This window comes from Alligator mississippiensis, chromosome 6 (assembly GCF_030867095.1).
Source record: "Alligator mississippiensis isolate rAllMis1 chromosome 6, rAllMis1, whole genome shotgun sequence".
Taxonomy (NCBI): Eukaryota; Metazoa; Chordata; order Crocodylia; family Alligatoridae; genus Alligator; species Alligator mississippiensis.
The window spans coordinates 21021916-21040868 of record NC_081829.1 but is presented as its reverse complement, the minus strand read 5'-3'; the positions used below and the strand labels follow the sequence as shown (position 1 = coordinate 21040868).

General features: G+C 47.9%; 1 protein-coding gene across 1 annotated transcript in view; it reads left to right on the top strand.

The window, feature by feature from the left end:
* FRMPD2 (FERM and PDZ domain containing 2) overlaps positions 1–18953 on the top strand; it is a 133126-nt gene that overhangs the window by 61808 nt on the left and 52365 nt on the right. Inside the window, exons 24-29 of the mRNA XM_059730323.1 lie at positions 3588–3673; positions 3831–3978; positions 5243–5457; positions 8852–8950; positions 13095–13462; positions 17701–17893. Of these exons, the coding sequence (XP_059586306.1) occupies positions 3588–3673; positions 3831–3978; positions 5243–5457; positions 8852–8950; positions 13095–13462; positions 17701–17893 (1109 nt within the window). The remainder of the gene's footprint in view (positions 1–3587; positions 3674–3830; positions 3979–5242; positions 5458–8851; positions 8951–13094; positions 13463–17700; positions 17894–18953) is intronic.

The window sequence follows — 18953 nt, the reverse complement described above, 5'->3', positions numbered from 1 at the left end:
GCCACAAGTTTTCAAAGATAATGGCTAGTGGCTCTGCAATCACATTGGTCAACTCCCTCAGCACCCACACGTGCATCGTGTTTTGCCCCATAGACTTGTACGTGTCAATCTTTTCTAAATAGTCCCTAACCTGTTCTTCTTGTACTGTTGGCTGCTCACCTCCACCCCAAACTGTGTCACCAGGTGCAGTAGTCTGGGACCTGACCTTGCCTGTGAAGACTGAGGTGAAAAAAGGCATTGAGTACTTCAGACTTTTCCACATCATCTGTCACTAGGTTGCTTTGCATTTGGCCGCACGCTACCGCCCTCCTTGGTGTCCGACCCAGGGGGTACGTAGACTAAAAAAAGTTGAAAACCCCTGTCGTAGGGGATCCTGCCCATCAGTTCCCTGACTGAGTTAAAAGTCTGCTTTTCTGAAGTTGAGAGTCCATACTCTGCTGCTCTCCTTCCTTCCTTTCCTCAAGATCATGAACTCAATCATCTCATGGTCACTGCTGCCCAAGTTGCCATCCACTACTACATTTCCTATCAATTCTTCCCTGTTTGTGAATCATGGTCAAGAAGAACATGGCCTGTAGTTGACCTCTCCAACACTTGCACCAGGAAGTTGTCCCCAACCCCCTCCAGAAACTTTCTGGATTTCCTGTGCACTGCTGTATTGCCCTCCCAATAGATGTTACGGTGATTGAAGTCCCCTAATGAGAACCAGGGCCTCTGATTGAGAAACTTCTGCTAGCTGTTTGAAGAAAACCTCGTCTATCTCACCCTCTTCGTCTGGTGGTCTATAGCAGATACCCACAACAACATCATCTTTGCTGTTCTTACCTCTGACCCGAACCCAGAGACTTTTAACAGGCCTGTCTCCAGTTTCATACTGGAGCTCTGAGCAATCATACAGCTCTTTTACATAAAGAGAAACTTCTCCTCTTCTCCCTGGCTCATCCTTCCTGAACAGTTTATATCCATCCATGACAGTGCTCCAGTCATGTGAGCTATCCCACCAAGTCTCTGTTATTCCAATAACATCATAGTTCTGTCATCGTGTGTGGGCATCTATTTCTTCCTGCTTGTTTCCCAGGATCTTTGCATTCATGTGCAGACCCCTGAGGTAACTAACTGATAGCCCTGCTTTCTCAGGAAGAATGAGAATGTGTCCCCTGTTGCCCCCTCCTGCTTGTGCTTCTCCAGGTCATCCACTTCCCCACTTACCTTACAGCTTTGGTCTGCATCCCCTGGTTAACATAGTTTAAAGCCCAACTCACTACATCAGCGATCCTGTCTGCAAAGTTGCTCTTTCCTTTCTTTGCCAGGTGGATCCCATCTCTTCCTAGCAATCCTTCTTCTTGGAACAACATCCTGTGTTCGAAGAAGCCAAAGCACTGCTGGCAACACCGTCTGTGCAGCCACGCATTGATCTTCAGGATGTATGCACTCCTACCTGGGCCCTTTCCCTTGACAGGAAGGATTGAGGAGAACACCAGCTGAGCCCTTGTCCCCTTCATCCTTGCACCCAGAGCTCTGTAGTCACTTTTGATTTGCCAACGGTCACCCCTGGCAGTATCATTGACACCCTGGGGTAGTAGTTAAAAGTCTGCTTTTGAGCAGTCTGGGGTAGTAGTCAGAGGGCCAGATGAGTCTCAGTAATCCTTCTATGACATATTGGATCTGGGCTCCGGGCAAGCAGCAGATCTCCTGAGACAACAGGTCAGGCCAGCAGATGGATGCTCCATCCTTCACAGAAAGGAGTCTCCTACCACCACCACCCATTGCTTCCTCTTGGTGGTAATGGTCTTGAACGTCCCAACTGTGGGGATGCCTCATCTGACCTCCCCCACCAATGCAACATGTTCCTTCTCCTCTGTTGCAAGGGCTCTATATCTGTTCTCCAGGTAAACTGCTTCAGGTGAGACGAAGATTTCTCCTTGATGCCAGAGGTCACAAGCTTCCAGCTTTCACCTTCCTGGGAATCCATGTCCTTTTCCTTCTCTAGTGCTGCCTCTGGCAGTCCTTCCTCCACAGTCCTAGAGGTCCACTTCAGCACTGAATTGAAGAAGTCCTCATGGCAGAGGATGCTTCAGAGCCTTGCTACCTCCTCCTGTAGCTCTCTTGCCTGCTTCTTAAGGGACAGCTCCAGGATACATCACTCACATTGCAGGTACTTCCTCACCTGGCTGTCAGTGGAAGGAACTTGAAAGCCACAGTCTCCACAGCACCAAACCAGGACCTGGGGGAAGCCTCAACAGTTCATGGTCCTGCCTAGACAGGTATTTCACAGGTACAAGCAGAGGAAGAGCTGCCAGAGGTGGTGGCTCTGTCATTGTGACACACAGCCCACCGAACAAATATTCATCAAGCCAAGCACACAGGCAGCCCTAGCTCACTTACCTTCCTGGAGCAGGATCCGGTGCCTGGTTCCTCTTCCCCTTCCTTCTTTTGCTCCCAGCAAAGTGCTTGCAAACTGCCCTGTTTGTTGTTCCTGTTTCAGAATTTGTCTGTAGATAAAAATGAATGAAAGCTAAGAGCTGGCATTTACTGAAGGGTGCTCTGTGTGTGGGAACGTTGATAACCACTGGGTTACTGTCTTGCCACCCACACCTCCCATTGCTCAAAACAGGAGTCCCAAGCAGATCTAGATCCGTTTGTCCTTCATAGCCACACATATGGCTAGAGAGTCTCCAGTGTCTTCAAGGAGTTTGCTGATGAACATCTTTTGTGGTAACTAACATCATCACATTTTTACAGGGTATCTTAAATGTTTTTTCTACATACCTCTAGGTAGCAGGGGCTCATGAACACTGCAGTGCTGGGGCACATGGAGCATCCCACAGGAACACGGGGGCTCTCCAGCGCACTCGGCAGTAGACCCAGAAGTGAAGCACTTCCAGTCCACTTCCAGGTCTGCCGGGGAGCTCGTGGGGTGGGGAGGGGGGGCCCTGCGCGCCTCCCCCCCCCGCCCCCCATCTCAGTGACTGGTGCCTCCTGGGTCGGGGGGGGCACCCGGGGTCGTCATGCGGCTGATCACCAAGCTGGGGAGGCATGGGGGGGGTGGGCCCAGTGCACTCCCTGGCAGACCCAGACGTGGACGGTTCACTTCTGGGTTCACCGCCGAGCATGTGCAGGGCCCCCCCCATCACTCCTGTGGGACGGTCCACGCGCTTCAGCATCGCAGCCATCACGAGCTGTGCCTGCTACCTCAGAGTAAGTAGAAAAAACCTTTAAAGCTGTGTCTATGTCTGAATCGTTGATTCTCTGAATCAGCATCGAATCTTCAGATTCAGATTCAGCTGAATTGAATCAGGGACAGTGATCTGAATCAACGAATTGAATCACTGTCCGTGATTCGGGCTGAATCCAAATCTGAATCAAATAGAGCCCGCTTTGTACACTCCTAATATCTAGGAATATGGCAAATGCAGAAGTAATGGAGTTTGGCTAGAAAGCCATAGACTTGCTTTTAAGGCAGCCATTGAAAGTTACAAAATGCAGCCACAGTTGGAGAAGTGTGGGTAGCTTCAAGAGCACAGAATTTATCCCCATATGGACTGAGCACCACATGACTGACTTGCTTCATTTGTTGTCTGTCTCAGGTGATCGCTTGCTAGAAGTGGATGGGATCAGCTTATGTGGCATTACACACAAGCAGGCTGTGGAATATCTTAAGAAAGCTGGCCAGGTTTGTATAAGACACAACTCAGTGGGGCTACTGATTTGGAGAAATTTGCAGCAGAACAGAGCTGAGAGGGATTTTTCTGTTCTCTTGTTTGAAGAGAAGTACAAAACTGATGCAGACTGTGCAGCTTTTGAATGAAGCTTCTCCACCCTGCTTTCAGGTTGCAAAGCTGGTTCTAGAAAGGGGCCATCATGATTTAGCAGAGAGATGCCCAGCAGCTAATGACAGAAAGGAAGGAAAATGTCCAGTCACCTTCTTGGCTGCTTCCTCATCAGATGATCCTAAGGGCTACCCGTTTGCAACAGATGGTGAGAGATAAAAAAGGGAACCCAAGAGAAAATCTCTTATTGTGCTTACTACATTTTCCATTAAGTGAATGAATGAAAACAATCACATAATATTTCCACAGTTCACAGAGAAAATCTACATACTGAATAAGAAGAGTAATAAAAGATGTCAGTGGCATAATTTAAAATTGATTTTATATAATATTTCCAAAGCATTTGGAGATGCATTTAATATTACAGCTGCTGATTGAGATACCACATTTATTCCATTGTAACCCTGCTAAAATTAATGAAATTGCTTGTGACATCAACAAAAGCAAAACTGGATCTATTTGTTATTTTAGTGGGATAAAAAATTGCGCAGCACTTTTTGCTTTATTAACTGATGGTTGTACTGCAGATATTCAGTCACTGGTCGACAGGCAAATAATAACGCCCCCTCCATGAATGCACAGGTCAGGAAAGAGCAGTCAGTCCCTTCCCCTCCCTTGCAGCATACTTATGCAATTGACAGCTGTGTTGCTTGGGCTTATGTTCTGAGATCCCAAGCATAGAGTGGCTCATCTGAGGGTGCTATGCATGCCTATGGGACAGTGCTGTGGGTGGGGAATAAGATGCCCTTAGCCCACGTGCAATTCCCTGCCGCTGAGTGCTGTCACCGCACTTCCATGACGGCGAAGTAGGTCCTGCTTCTAACTGTGCTGCTTTTGGCTCCCCCAGAAACGTTCATAAACTCTTGAGTTATACCTGTGCAAAAGGTACCTAAGCTAGACTTAATAAATATGCAATAGAATATTGCTGAGTTCTTCTGAGTATTCAGAGGCAGTCACAAAAAAGACCCTAATTTTGCCTTCACTTGACTCCCCCTCAGCTGGCTTGTAACTAATTGGGAGTTACTACACCTATGGACACAGGAGGTGGAATAGAATCCAGCTCAGTTCCTCTCAACCTAATTAATGCCTCAGGGTGAAGGGGCAATTAAAGCAATCAAAGCCTTTATTTTTTTTGGCCTTAATTTCAGCAGACCTGACTCTGTGACACACAAAGGAGATCTGCTGAACAGTGGTGATGCATAGGGGATGCACGGTGGGATTGGCTGCAGGGGAACCTGTGCAGGGGAATTGCAGCGGGGGCACATGCCCCCCCTACTAAAGCAGCACTAGTCAGCCATGCTGCTGAATAAGAGAGGGTCATTTTTATGACGGCACTTTTCAGAGCTGACTGCCAACTTTAGTGGGGTACAAGCCATGGAACCTGATCATTTTCCTGCGTGCTTTTTGAGCAGATAATATATTTGAAGTCAAACTGATAAAGAATTCTGGAGGCCTTGGCTTCAGTTTTCTGCAGATGAAAAGAGATGCTCGCAAACACCTTGGAGGAAATATTGTGAGGATCAAAAGACTGTTTCCTGGGCAGCCAGCTGAAGAGAATGGAGAAATTGAAGCTGGAGATGTCATTTTAGCTGTGAATGGGAAACCTATTCAAGGACTCTCATATCAGGTACCAGGCAGTACCCTGAATGGGCCTCCTGCTGTGTAACATATTAATTAAGTTTAAATGAACCCAACCTACTTTATTGTTGCTTGAAAGGCTCAGGGCATGCATTCTTGTACTGAATTCAGATAAAACTATTATGTAGAATTTCCTTCGCTATTTAGTTACCTTGCTGTCTGCTCTTGACACCAAAAAGATCTATTGGCTGACATGTGCCACTTACTTAATTCACTATCATCTGTCTTGTTTTAAATAAACCAGTAGACATACTTTTCCCTTCAATCCATGTATGTTCTAAAATGTCATATGAAATGTGCCATGCCAGATTCCAATTTCTGTTATGCTAGGGTAAATCTGGAAAAACTCCACTGTCTTGAATGGAGTAACTCTATTTTTACACCAGTGTAACTGAAATCTGGATCTAGCCCTATATTTTGCTGTTTAGTTTTCAGTTAGCTTCTTTTCTCTTTATGAAGTCTCCTAAAAGATAACTATGAAGGCAGCCATTATTATTGAGGATGCCTGTTACTGACTGGGGTGACAGACACTGTTATAAACTCTCCTGTTGACAGGGTGCGATGGTAGTTAGTCATACTAGGGCTAGGTAGCGAGATCTGGCTTCTATTCCTAATTCTATATATGACATAGCAAATCATTTAAATTGTCAGTGCTTCCATTTCCCCATTGGTAAAATGGGGAATAAATCCAATAAAGGACTTCGACATTTAAAAAATAAAGTTTGTGAAACCTAATTTGTAGGCATTTGGTCTTTGCAGTGAGATCCAAAACCCTGTGTTAGGCACCCAGACTCACTATCCTGTGCATGGAGAGACATAAGCACCCAGAACAGTATCCAAAACAGCCAGGAGGGAAACTCTGAGGGCAAGGCAGGTTTTAAGTTCCATCTCCCAGATGTCTCTCATGGGGCACAGGGAGGCAGCATAGTTCAACTGGGACTCACAATCCAGACCCTGTTCATGAAGAGGGATAACTTTGCTCTTTCTTTCAAAGAACTGAGCAGAACTCACTTTTTTGTATTAGAATGATGATAGAGTGCTTCTCTCCTTTTATCCAACAGCTCAATGGGTGGGTACAGCTTTCACTCCAGTTCAGTTCCCTCCTCAGCCTGGGTAGGGATAGATCAGACTTCTGCTCTCCCCTCTCAAGACTGCATCTGTATTTTTCATAAACAGGCATTGGGTAAAATATGGAAACAGTTCTGGAAGTAGAAACTAGAACCCAAGTCTACCCCATCCCAGGCAATTGCCCAAATTACTGGCTTACAGAGCCACGCATATGCTCTCGAGCCCTATGACTTCCATTTATTTCTGTACAACTCCAGTCAAAGGGGTGGAGAGTGTTGAACTGGAATGGTGTGGTGGTCTGGGGACTCTCTTGGTGTGAAGGTGTTGGTCTGACCTTCTGGAAGGGATTGAACCTTGGTCTCCCACTTCCTGCCAAAGCATTCTAACCCCTAGGGGGCACTGTCAACCTCCTGCTTCACATGTATTTTAGAAGAAAGCCATCATCACTGAATTTTTGTAGGGAGCCCAATCCTAATGATGTTTCAGGAATGTTTTAAGAATGCTTCCTGGCTTGAGCCCCTCAGGGGACGCAGACAGAGGAACAGCTATGGTTTAGGTATATGGAAGGTGCCAAACTGCTCAGTCCTGTCAAAAGTGAGGTGCCTCCAGGATTGCAAGAAATAGGACTTTCAGGCACTGGGATTCTTGGCGGTTTAAGACTACAGCACCTCTGGAATTTATGCACCTCCAAGATCAGGCAGCAGCTGTATGGGGCTTTCTGGGGTTGCAGCTTTGGATATAGACACCCAAATGTCTTAATGTTAAAAGCTTCATTGGATCAGGCATCATATACCTACTTTGAATAACTGTGACATTAAGTGCTTTACATGTTGGGCTGACTACCATAAAATATGATTTTTTAATGCTCTGACAGTTTCCCCAAGGCACTAAGTCTCACTGATTCATAGATAAACTCTAATCTAGCAATATTGTCCCATGTCTGTATTTCTTGTTTCTAGTAGAAAGCTAGAATTGACAAATGGCTCCATGGAGGGGGCTGTTTCCATTGCATCTCCAGTCTAAGCAGCAGGAAGGAGGGCGGGGAATCCCATAGGAAAGTCTGATCAGATAGGATTCCACAAACATTCCTTTTGCCTGGGTTCTTGTTCCACTTCCCAACCATGCAAGATTTGTCCATCCTTAATTTATGATGATGTAAGCTACGCTGTAATACTATACAGGCCTTCAACATGTAACTGGAAGCAGAAATGTGATACTAGACCTACCTGCTGTCTTTGTGAGAAGGATGTCAGAGAATATTTGCTAGATAGTGTATAAGATGTGGTTAAAAAGTGACATGCTGGTTCATTCCCTCAGTGTGCTGTGTGCACATCACATCTAGGAAATGAAATCACAAGCACTGTCCATACATCCAGGCAGGGACAAGTCCTCCTAGCCTGACACAAGGGGATCCAAACCCATGCATTCAGTGCAGTTCCTTTGTATGGGGAGGGTTGGAGTACAGAGATTTTACCCCCAAGGCACCAAAAATTGCTGCTGCATAGAAGTCCCTGCCAGCAGGCCCACAGACCATAATTAGTAGATCTGAGAATCCAGAGGCCTTCTATTGAAAATATACTTGTAGAAATGTTTGTAGTTGGCACTGGAGAACTGCAGGTACACTCTATGCTGTGCTCCTGATGTTGTCAGAGAAGAAACCCTTCCCTCCCAGCTCCCTTGTCTTATTTCTTTGTGTGCAGGCAACGTATTCAGTCTGTGTACGTGGACTGAAGTTTGGCCTTTAAGGTCTTCATCTCAAAGAAGGTACCAAACTGAGTAAAATCGGTGCCCTAAAACACCTATTTTCCAACAAGGTAAGGGCTTCATCCAGCACTGGAATGAAAAGCAGAGTGCCAGTAAATAAATGCTCCTAACAGAAGGACAAATTCTTAGATGGTGAAAAATCAACATACCTCTTCTGTAGTTTTTGGAGCTATGCTGATTTACATGAGTTGATGATTTGTCTCACTTACATAGGACTTTAGCTTGTTCCTCCTTAGCTATTTTCCTCAAAATAAAATATTACAAATATTGATCCAAAGCCATATATGGATTGTTGGAATGGAAGCTAGATTAATAACTGCAAACATTGTTTTGATGTTAAAAAGTCTAATACTGCTTTCAGACACACATTATTGAACAGTGATTGTTGGCCTTGATATGCTGATGAAAGGTACAGGCATGAAGGAATTATCAAACACAATTAATACGTTTTCACTCTTAAGGGAGTAATCTCTCTTAAGAGAAGGGAGATATATTGTAACTTGGGACCTGTGCATTTTACAACAAGGCTAATATAATTTCTTCCTGCCTAGGATGTCCTCCACTTGCTAAGAGGTGCTCCTCCAGAAGTCACACTTCTTCTCTGCAGACCACCTAAAGGTGTCCTTCCAGAAATAGACCAGAGTGCATTGGTAAGACAAGACCTCTTAATACAGTACTTGCATTTGTAGTCCTGGAAACTGTCACCGCTGCCTTTGCTAATACATCTCAAACAAGGCAGCTATGGCATATTGTTCTACCCCCTGCCAACTCTCCAACAACAACCTTGCCACCTCCAGAGTTCAACAACAGCTCACTTACAAGCCAGAATAGTGAAAGATTAAGCAGACCTGCCTCACTATTTGTCCCAATAGGTCATTATTATGAAACTGCAACATTTGCATCTTTAAGGTGTAGCTGATAGTAACCAGTCTGACATGCAGATTATGCTTATGGCCCAGGACTATGGGGTTCCCTCCTAGGTCCCAGAGTAGAGATTTTCTATCCAGCAGTCTTCTAGATGCTAACCTGGAGTTTTCAGTAGACTTGACTGCTCGTGGGACTGGGAGTGGATACAAAACATTTAATATCTAAGCTGCTTCATGAGATGAAGTAGTGATTTCAGTCCAGTTTCTGTATGCCAACCTTTGTTAATGGCGCTAGTTAACAGGATTAGCCTAAAGACTAAAGATAGAATGGGCTGAGTAATCAAAGAATCATAAGAAATTAGGGTTGGAAGGGACCTCAGAGTGTCAACTAGTCCAATCCCCTGCTCAAAGCAGGACCATCCCAACTAGATCATCCCAGCCAAAGCTTTGTCTAGCTGGGTCTTGAAAACCTCCAAGGATGGAGCTTCTGCCACCTCTCTGGATAACCTGTTCCAGTGTTTTACTACCTTCCTAGTGAGAAAATTCTTCCTAATATCTAAGCTAAACTTCCCTTGCTGCAACTTGAGACCGTTGCTCTTTGTTCTGTCATCTACCACCACTGAGAACAGTCTAGCTCCATCCTCTTTCGAATCCCCCTTCAGGTAGTTGGAAGACTGCTATTAAGTCCCCTCTCAGTCTTCTCTTCTCTAGACTAAATAAGCCCAGTTCCCTTAGTCTTTCCTCATAAGTCATGCCCCCCAGCCCACTGACCATTTTTGTTGTCCTCCACTGAACTCTCTTCAATTTGTTCACATCCTTTCTGTAGTGGGGGGCCCAAAACTGGACGCAGTACTCCAGATGTGGCCTCATCAGTGCTGAATAGAGGGGAATAATCACTTCCCTTTATCTACTGGCAAGACACCTACCAGTGCAGCCCAGTATGACCAATGGGCTTGTCTATACCACTTGCTATGTCAGCCACTGTATTTTTGACAATATCTCTGTAACAAGTGACATGCTCATACAAAAGCATTTCTGTAGCAGGTCTGGCCCCTGTAGCAGGTCTGCCCATTCTAGTTCCTCAGTGTATTCTTCTGCCATGCCTTGATGCATATGATGTGGAAGGATGCTCCCAAGTCCTGAAGTGATCCTGATCACCTTTAATTGACCACGCCATACTCTCAGTATTACTGTTCACTCCCTGCCACCCACTTACTCTATGCCCTACCGGCCCTTAACCTGCCCTGAAGGCACCACTCATGGGCCTGTCCATGCCTTGGGCATTAAGTTGCTTTAAAGGCCTTATTTGTGGCCTCCAGCCTCTTCCATAGTCATGCCTCATGGTTTTTACTTTGTCATCCCTCATGGGACCTCTGGTTCTGTATGCATTTCTAGTCACTTGGGCTCCTGGACCCATTTGTAGGGCTACTCACTCACTGCCCCTGCATGGCCTGGCTTTGGCTTGCACAAGGGTCCCAGAACTTTGCAGGGTTTTATCCTGGCCTCAGCCCCTGATAGTGTGGAGTGCCTCCCAGGCACCCTGTCCAGGGTCTCCACTACCTATATAGCCACAACCTGGTCCTCCAGTTTAACAATCTACAGTTATCAAAACCCCAAACATCAACAGCTGGGGCTGGATGCCTCTCTCCAGGCTCTCCCCAGCTTCTACCCTGTTCAGCTGGCTTCTCTCAGCCTTTGCCCCGCTAGGCCAACTCACCGTTCCAATAGTGCCTCTCAGCTCTGTGCCAGGAGCTCCTTCCACTAGCACAGCCTGAGCCAGACTGCTCACACTGGCTGAACTTATCTCCCTGGGCTTCACCCCTTCCAGTCACACATTTCTGACCAGCCCCAGGCATGGTCCATCCCATCAGTAAGTAGCCTGCTCTCCTCAATCGCATTAGGCTCAGCTGAGATGCAGCCCTTCTTCCCTGTCTGGAGTACTGCCTTGCTTGCCTATTGCCTGGCTAGCTCCCAAGTTATTGGCAGCACTGGTAACCCTTATTTGGGCTCTTTCCTGGCTTCTTACTCTAATGAAGTTGGCTTTAGATCACCTTTCTGTATCAAATTGCAGCCTTCTAATGCTTCATCTAAATAGCAGGGATTAAGGGACCATGCTACAGCGCCCCTGTTGCACATGTGGCTGGATTAGATTTGCTTGAAGGCTGACCACTGTGGTTTACCCTTATGCCAATCTCCACTGAGACGGTGCCTGTGGGGAATAGAACTCACTGGCAGAATAGTTCTGACAGACAAATAGTCTCCCCAACTGTATACTTAAAGAAATACACAGATCATAAGCAGCTTATTGGACTGTTTTTTCTGCATCCTGTGCCAGCTTAGTAAGACCCCTTGAACTGGCTGTCTCCTAGGGTTTTCCACTACTCACTTGTCTGTCTGTACTCCCAACTATCCTAAAATTGGAACAACTTGCCTACCATGACTTTGGTGTTACAGGCAGTCCTCAGACTTACGATACAACTGGTTCCTGAAAACTGTGTTTTAAATCAAAACATTGTAATTCAGAAACAATTTCTCCATAGGAACAATGTTATAACTGGGGGATTGGTTCCTTTACGATGCTGGATACAGCTGTGTCCAGCTGGTAAGTCTGGTGTGGTGAAAAGGGTGGGGGGGCAGATCAAGGCCCCCTGCAGTGAGGGAAGGGCTGGTGCTGTTTGTATGGGAGGGCAGAATTGGGGGGGGGGGGGGGGGGGGCATGTTCCCCATGATCTTTGCAGGGCAGGCAGGGCTGTGCTGCACTGAGCTGTGCTGGGAGGAGGGGCTATGCCTTTCCACCACTCACCCAGCCAGAGTGGGTCAGGCGCAGGACAGAACCACTGTGCAGCCTCTGGATGAGTGGCATACAGCAGTGGGAGCCGCTCTCCTCCTGGACGAGTCATGGCTCCATCCTGCGCCGGCCTGCTCTGGCTGAATGAGCAATGGCAGGGCATGGAGGGGGGGCATGTGACCCCAGATCAGGGCAGAGTGGGCAGGGCTGGGGCTGCGCCGGGCTGAAATCCAGGTAGGAGGTGGGGCCTATAGGGGGGCTATGGCAAATTTTTGGATGACTGCAGCTCCCCACAGCCTTTGTTCCACTGCCCGCCCTGATTCGGGGCCACACCTCCCCCCACCATGCCCTGCCGCCACCCTCCCAGCCGGGGCAGGGCAGGTGTGGGACAGAGCCACAGCTCATCCTTGGGGGGTGTGGTGGAGGGTGCAGCTTCCGCAGCTGCATGCCACTCATCCAGAGGCAGCACAGCGGCTCCGCCCAATGCCTGCCCTGCCCTGGCTGGGCGAGCAGCAGGAGTGCATAGCTCCCACTCCCAGCATAGCCTGGTGTAACCCCCACCCTGCGCAGATCTGGGGGCACATGCTCCCCCCACCCAATGCCCTCCTGGATGAGTGGCATCAGCCCCAGCCACAGTCCCAGACCCTCTCTCACCATCTTGATCTGGTCCCCACACACCCCTTCCCTTCCTCCACCCCTTCCACAACACCAGAATTACCAGCTAGACACAGCTGTATCCAGCATCATAGAGTCAAAACCCACATCTGAAGGTCGAAACAGGGTGTCAATTTACAATAAACGGCACTTAAGATGTTTATAACGTGAAACGTCGTAAGTTGAGGACTGTCTGTATATGAAGTATAGGCAATCCCAACCAGTCCTTAGGTCATGGGGTTCCTGGCCTGCAAGATGACAGTTTTTGGTTTGTGAACTGGGCCCCTTCAGAGTCCCTCCCAGGTATTAATCTTGGGGTTCTTTCAGAGCTGTACTCCCACTAAGTCACTAGCTCTGTGTTGCATTGAGAGTCTGTTGATATTTGCACTGTTGTTTTTCCTCTTTTCTTGTAAGAAAGAAAGATGGGGAAAAGAGTGATGAGAAAGAAACAAGAAACTAAATATACTCACTCTGTCATTTTGCTAGACTCCGGCACCTTCTCCAGTTAAGGGGCTTGTGGCAGTGACATTGGCCAGTCCAGATGCTACTAACAGTTTGAGTCAATCTGCTAGAGAGGCTGATTGTACCTTGCCAGAATGTCAAGACAGCCAGGATTTTCCAGCTGTGGCTTCTTGCAGTAAACTTCCTGAAGAAGAAAGCCCACCACATGAGAAGCAGAAGATAGGAGCCCCACATGAGAAGCCTCTGGACAAATCAGCAGCCCAGGGCACATGCTCCTACCAGCATCTCTGGAAATCCTACCAGGAAAATATCCCTACTGAGGCTTTTCGCTCTCTGGAGGAAGAGGTGAGGCAGAATTGCTACTCACCATGTGAATTTGGAAGGGCTGAAAGGTAAGAAGTGATGAGGCCTACCTTGTGCTAGTTCTGTTAGCCCTCAGAATTTTGCATGGAAACAAAGTGCTGTGGGTTAAGCACAAAGTTCTGGAGGGGACATGCCCTGTGCCCTGTTAATTAGCCAGCGCCTAATCCTAGCCTTTTCTATTGCACTGCTGTCTCCACTTGCCCTTGCCTTCATTCTTGAACCATGCAGTAGTCTGCATTGTAAGACACTTGTATGAATGTTGATGCATTACAAAAATAAGACACCACCTTATGCTGTTTCCACTGAAGTTAGAGGAAAGGCTGCTTTAAATAGACATTAAGTAGGTACCTATTTTATGATTCCCTTCTATAGTCATATGTTTAAAATATGTAGTAGACAGGACATTAAGTTTCATTGTCCTTATGCAATGTTTTTTAATTCTCTGCATTAAGTACAAAATGAAACTCACTTGTTGTAAAAAAATAAAGTGTTCATAAGAATCTGTTTTTTAAATACTAAACTGTTTTACATCCCCTTGAACCCCCCCCCCACAGCTGTTAAATCAAACACACCCATCAAAGAATAAAAGATACATTCATGTATCATCATACTGCAATGTGAAATTCTCTCACCCTCCTCCTCTTTCTCTTGAAATGGGAAGAAAAGAAACAATGAAATCCTCACTTTAATACAAAAGAGGGGAGGTGAAGCTCACAGTTGCATGAGTATGAGAAATCTTCCAGGGGGTCGTCTTCCCATTCAGTTTATGTAGTATTTATTTAACAACTGCTTGAGCCCATTTTCACATACATTCAGCCGAGATCCTTGCATGGCTGTCCAGATTCACCAATGCCACAACAAAAATCTGGGGTTCCAGTACCCTGTGAGATACAGTACAGAAACAAAGGCTCAAACACATTTACATTGGAGTGAGTCTACCCTCTGCACACCTTTAGCTCCTCCCATTTCCTACAGGAGCTACTGCTCACAGATTTGCTTTTCCATAGCTGAATCCAAGAGTAGGTCAAAAGGTGTGTGTATGTAGGGAGGGTGGAAGTGGTGTTACAGGTGTGTGTGGGCACATCCACGTGAGATGCTTTACTGTGCAGTAGAGCTAAATACCGCTCAGTAAGCATCCACATCTACACATGCAGATTCTTACCGCACAGTAAAATTGGCTCCAATGCGAATGCAGGTAGCAAATTTACTCAAGATTATTAACTGCGCAGTAGCACGCATGTAGACCCCTGACCAGGAGCAAACTTGGGCAGTAGGGGGCTACCTACTGGGGAGATTGCTCCCTCCCCCAGGGAGCTGCCTGCCAGCACTGGAGCCCAGGCAGGGACAATGTTCTTGTGCCCTGGCAGTAATCATGGAGCCAGGCAGGGGAGAGGCTCCCAGCCAGGGGCAGGTTCCAGCCCCGTTCCCTAATCAGGTGATCAAGGCAGGTGAACTGGAAAGAGCTGCAGGGGAGGGGCAGGTCCCAGCCCCCTGCCCTGATCCACCGGTGGGGCAGCTAGTTCTGAGCTGGCAGCTAGGCAGTGAATCCCTGCCCAGCTACAGGCTTGCTGCTAGGAGTTCCATCAGTGGATCGGGGCAGGGGGCTGGGACCTGCCTTTCCCCTGCAGCTCTTTCCAAGTCCCCTGCCACTGATTGGGGAGCCAGGGCCAGAAGCTCCCTGCTGTCAGGGTAGGGGAGCTCTTTCCAGCCCCTGCCAGGAGACAGCTATCTTCTGGCCCCATGCTCCCTACCCCTCCCTGGGCTAGCACCCAGGGGAGCCTATAGCTCCCCCTGGCTGCTGCAGGGCCAGAGGGGGTGGGAGTAGCAGATCTGTTTCCGCATCCCTGCATATGTAGATGCCTTACTGGAGTGGGTTTACTAGAGCAATTTACTCTAGAGTAAAACCATCCCAGAGTAAATGCATGTGTAGGCAAGCTCTATGTGTGTATGTTATTTACACACACACACACACACACACACACACATTGTGGGTCAGGAGCTGTATGTCCACCCAGGAGCATCACAGTTGCCCCTGTGGCCTGGTCCTGCTAGTGGGGAAAAAACGTTTTAATTGGAACTTGTATCTTCTGACATAGGAAAAAAGGTTGGCTTTGATTAAACAAATATATATATATTATTAATAATAGTTAGAAGTGCACCGATAGATCTGAAACTGTCTGTATCAGATATCGGCCAGATGGGCCAATAATTTGGCCGATAAATGCCTGTGCTGCATGCAACTGCAGCACAGCACTCAGGCAGCGAGGAGCACAGCTGGCAGTGTGGAGAGCTGCCTCCAGCTGGTAAGTCCGGTGTGGTGGAAGGGTAGGGGGCAGGAAAAGACTTGGGGGGCAGATCAACCCCCCACCCCTGTGGTGAGGGAGGGGGCAGGGGCAGGCACTGCGTGGGTGGGGTGGGGGAGGGGGCTGGAGCCATGGCTCATGGCGGGCGGGGAAAGCGGTTCCCACTGCTGCTTGCACCCCAGGAGGGTATGGGGGGAGCGTTTGACCCCTGCATATGGGTGAGGCGGGGCGGGCTGCAGCCGAGACTGCGCGGGGCTCTTCTCAGCAGGGGCTAGGATTGGAGTGGGTGCTGGGAGGGTGCTGCATCCACTCCAAATTTCACCGCTGCTCCGCTTCCAGTGCTGCCACTGCCAGCCGCCCGCTGGCTTAACACCCTGCCTCCACCCACGTGCTAGGAAGAGCCAGGGTTGTGCCGGGCAGCTGGTGGAGGCGGCAGCACTTGGAGCAGAGCGGTGATGAAATTAGGGGTGGACACAGCATCCTCCCAGTGCCGCCAGTGCCTGCTCTGAGCCCAGCCCTCGCCGAGAAGAGCCCCATGCAGCCACAGCTGCAGCCCACCCCTCCGTATCCCTGTATGACCCCGCGCAGATCCAGAGGGCCCATGCCCCCCTCCATGCTGTCCCGGGGTACAAGCAGCAGCAGTAGTCCCCTCCACGAGCTGCAGCTCTGGTCCCTCGCCCTGCCCTAAGGGCACTAATCACCTTAAGGGCTATTTATGGCCTCCTTCCACCCCTACAGCCACGTCTATGTCTAGCAGATGTCATTTCGTCACTGTTTGCCTTCCTGTATAGAGTTCAGCTGCCTTAGCCTATAGGTTACTCTGACTGTTGACAGGTGGCTTAGGTCCACTGTCTTGGGCACTGTCTTTCCAGTCTCAGCCTCTAGTTGACCTGCATTGCCCTTTCTGGGCTCAGGCTCTACCCCTCTCAGCCTTGGCCTGTTTTGGTCTTGTGCCCTTGCCCCTGACAGGGCTCAAAACCTCACATGCCCCTCAGGCACCCCTGTGGCCTCCGTTCCACCCCTTAAAGCCACAGCTGAAACTCCAGTATAAACTAGAACATAAATCCAAGCAACCTCCTTGAACTCAAACACTCCCCCTCTGGATCATCATGCTACTGTCAAGTCATCTTCCCATTTTCTGACTCTCTCAGTCTCGGGAGTACTTGTCGTGGCTTGCAACTCTCACTCCCCGCCAGCCCAAGCTGGCAAGATTGCACATGTCCACTTTCAAGTACAAAATATTTTATTTAACTAAATGGAATATAGAGGGAAGGTCAAGATCAGACTTACAATGGAAAACTAGTTATGACTTAACGATGGAGCAATTATTGTCTCTTTCATGTAGATGTTTGTGATCTGAACTGTGGTTGCCATGGAAAGAATCACAGAGATGAGGGATGTGTGAGGCATTCTGTTTGAAATAAGGAGACGGTGGATATGAAAACCAAAGAGCCATTTTAGTGAAAATTTGCACCCTGGTGTTAAACTAATTGTTATTCATTATTCATGGCATATGAAGAAATTTATAATACTGACAGAGTAATCAAAACAGGCTGATTCGAATGCTTCTTCCCAGTTAACAGAAATCTACTGGTTAAAAACAAGAAAAATTCAGTGCAAAAATTTTGGAATAAAATAGATTTCCATTAGAAGTCTTAGAAATATATATATATATTTACACCTAGCTCCACAAATTGGTGATTTTTAAAAAATAAGAATGGTACTATTGCCAGAGTTTAGTACAATAAATTTCACCTTTGTTAAATGTGAGATACTTTGTATGCAGTAGAGGTCCCAATGCCCCAGCCATGAAGCATCTAGAAGACAAGCCCTGTCCTGCAGTCATATGGGTTTTTATTTTCCAGCCCTGTGTTTGACAGGAGTGATGGTGACCTATTGAGCATGTATTGCATGCCTGAAATTCTCTCTCTTGCCCCTGTTGACGAGGAATATCTTGCCATCAGCTCAACATCTCCGACCTCGCTCTCATGTGGTGGAAGTTCTGAAACAGCTTCTCCAGCTATAGCCGCCCCGCAACCCTGGGCACCTAGCAGACTCTCAGTCTCCTCGCCTATTATAAAACCAAGCAACAGTGACAATGAATGGGAGGATGTGGATGAATTGGAGGGAGAAGAGGAAGAGGAAGACTATACTTGGGTAAGTGACTGACCATGGTACGTAATCGGTCTGCCACTGAAACGAGGAGGAAAGGGAGTTGGATAATGCTGTTTTTAAAGAGGAACGTGTTAGTGTTGCTCTAATCAACCCACACCACATTATTTTAGTCTCATTTCCCCATCTATTCTCTTACCACTCTGGGAAACCTAATGCCTCCCAAAAATGCATTGTGCCCAAGGAGTTGTCTTTCTTCCTACCTCCTCTGACTGCTCTCCCCCAGGCAAACCCCGGCTGGGGTCTGGGGCCAGGGAGGGGGGTTAAACACCCCTTCCCCTACTTAAACTTACTGCTGGCTGTGACTGTGGACTACAAATCCCAGAGGCGCCTGGAAGCAGCCCCTGCCTTTGCCTAGTAAATGATTAGCAACCCTGCAGAGACCTGTTGCTGTGAGTCTGGACTGCAAATCGCAGAGACCTCGGGGCAGTAGGAAGAAGTGAACGCACAGCCCACGCTGGCTGTGCCAGAGAGCTATGCTTTAGCATCCCCCCGTCTTCTGGCCTAAGCCACTGCAGGCATGTGTCTGCATTTCCTGAATCAAAAGTAAATGCGAGTCCAGTAGGACTGTGCGAAACAGCTGTGTTTTGATTTGGTTTCAGATCCAGCCATTTTGGAGAACAGTGATTCTTTTCGGTGTTTCAATCTGGGGCTGTGCAGGGCAGACAGCGGTGGTGAGATGACCCTGGCATGGTTCTCTGTTTCCTGCAGAGCCAGATCTTGCGGCAGGGATTCCCCAGCCCCTGGTTCAATTGCCCAGCCCCCAGCTGGATTGCCCAGCCCCCTGTTCAACTCGCCAGCCCCTAGTTTGATTCCCCAGCTGAAACCCCGTGTGCAGATCGGGGGCCTGTGCCCACCGGAAAGAGCTGGGAAATTGAACCAGGAGCTAGATGTCAATATCAGAGCAGTCCTCCTCCCCTACCTCTTCTTAGTTTTTGTTTTTCTGCAAGCCCAGCTCCGAAACTTTGAAATTCTCTGAAACATTTCTGAAATGTTCCGATTCATTTCAGAGTTGTTTCAGAGCCTTCCATTTTGATTCGGATTT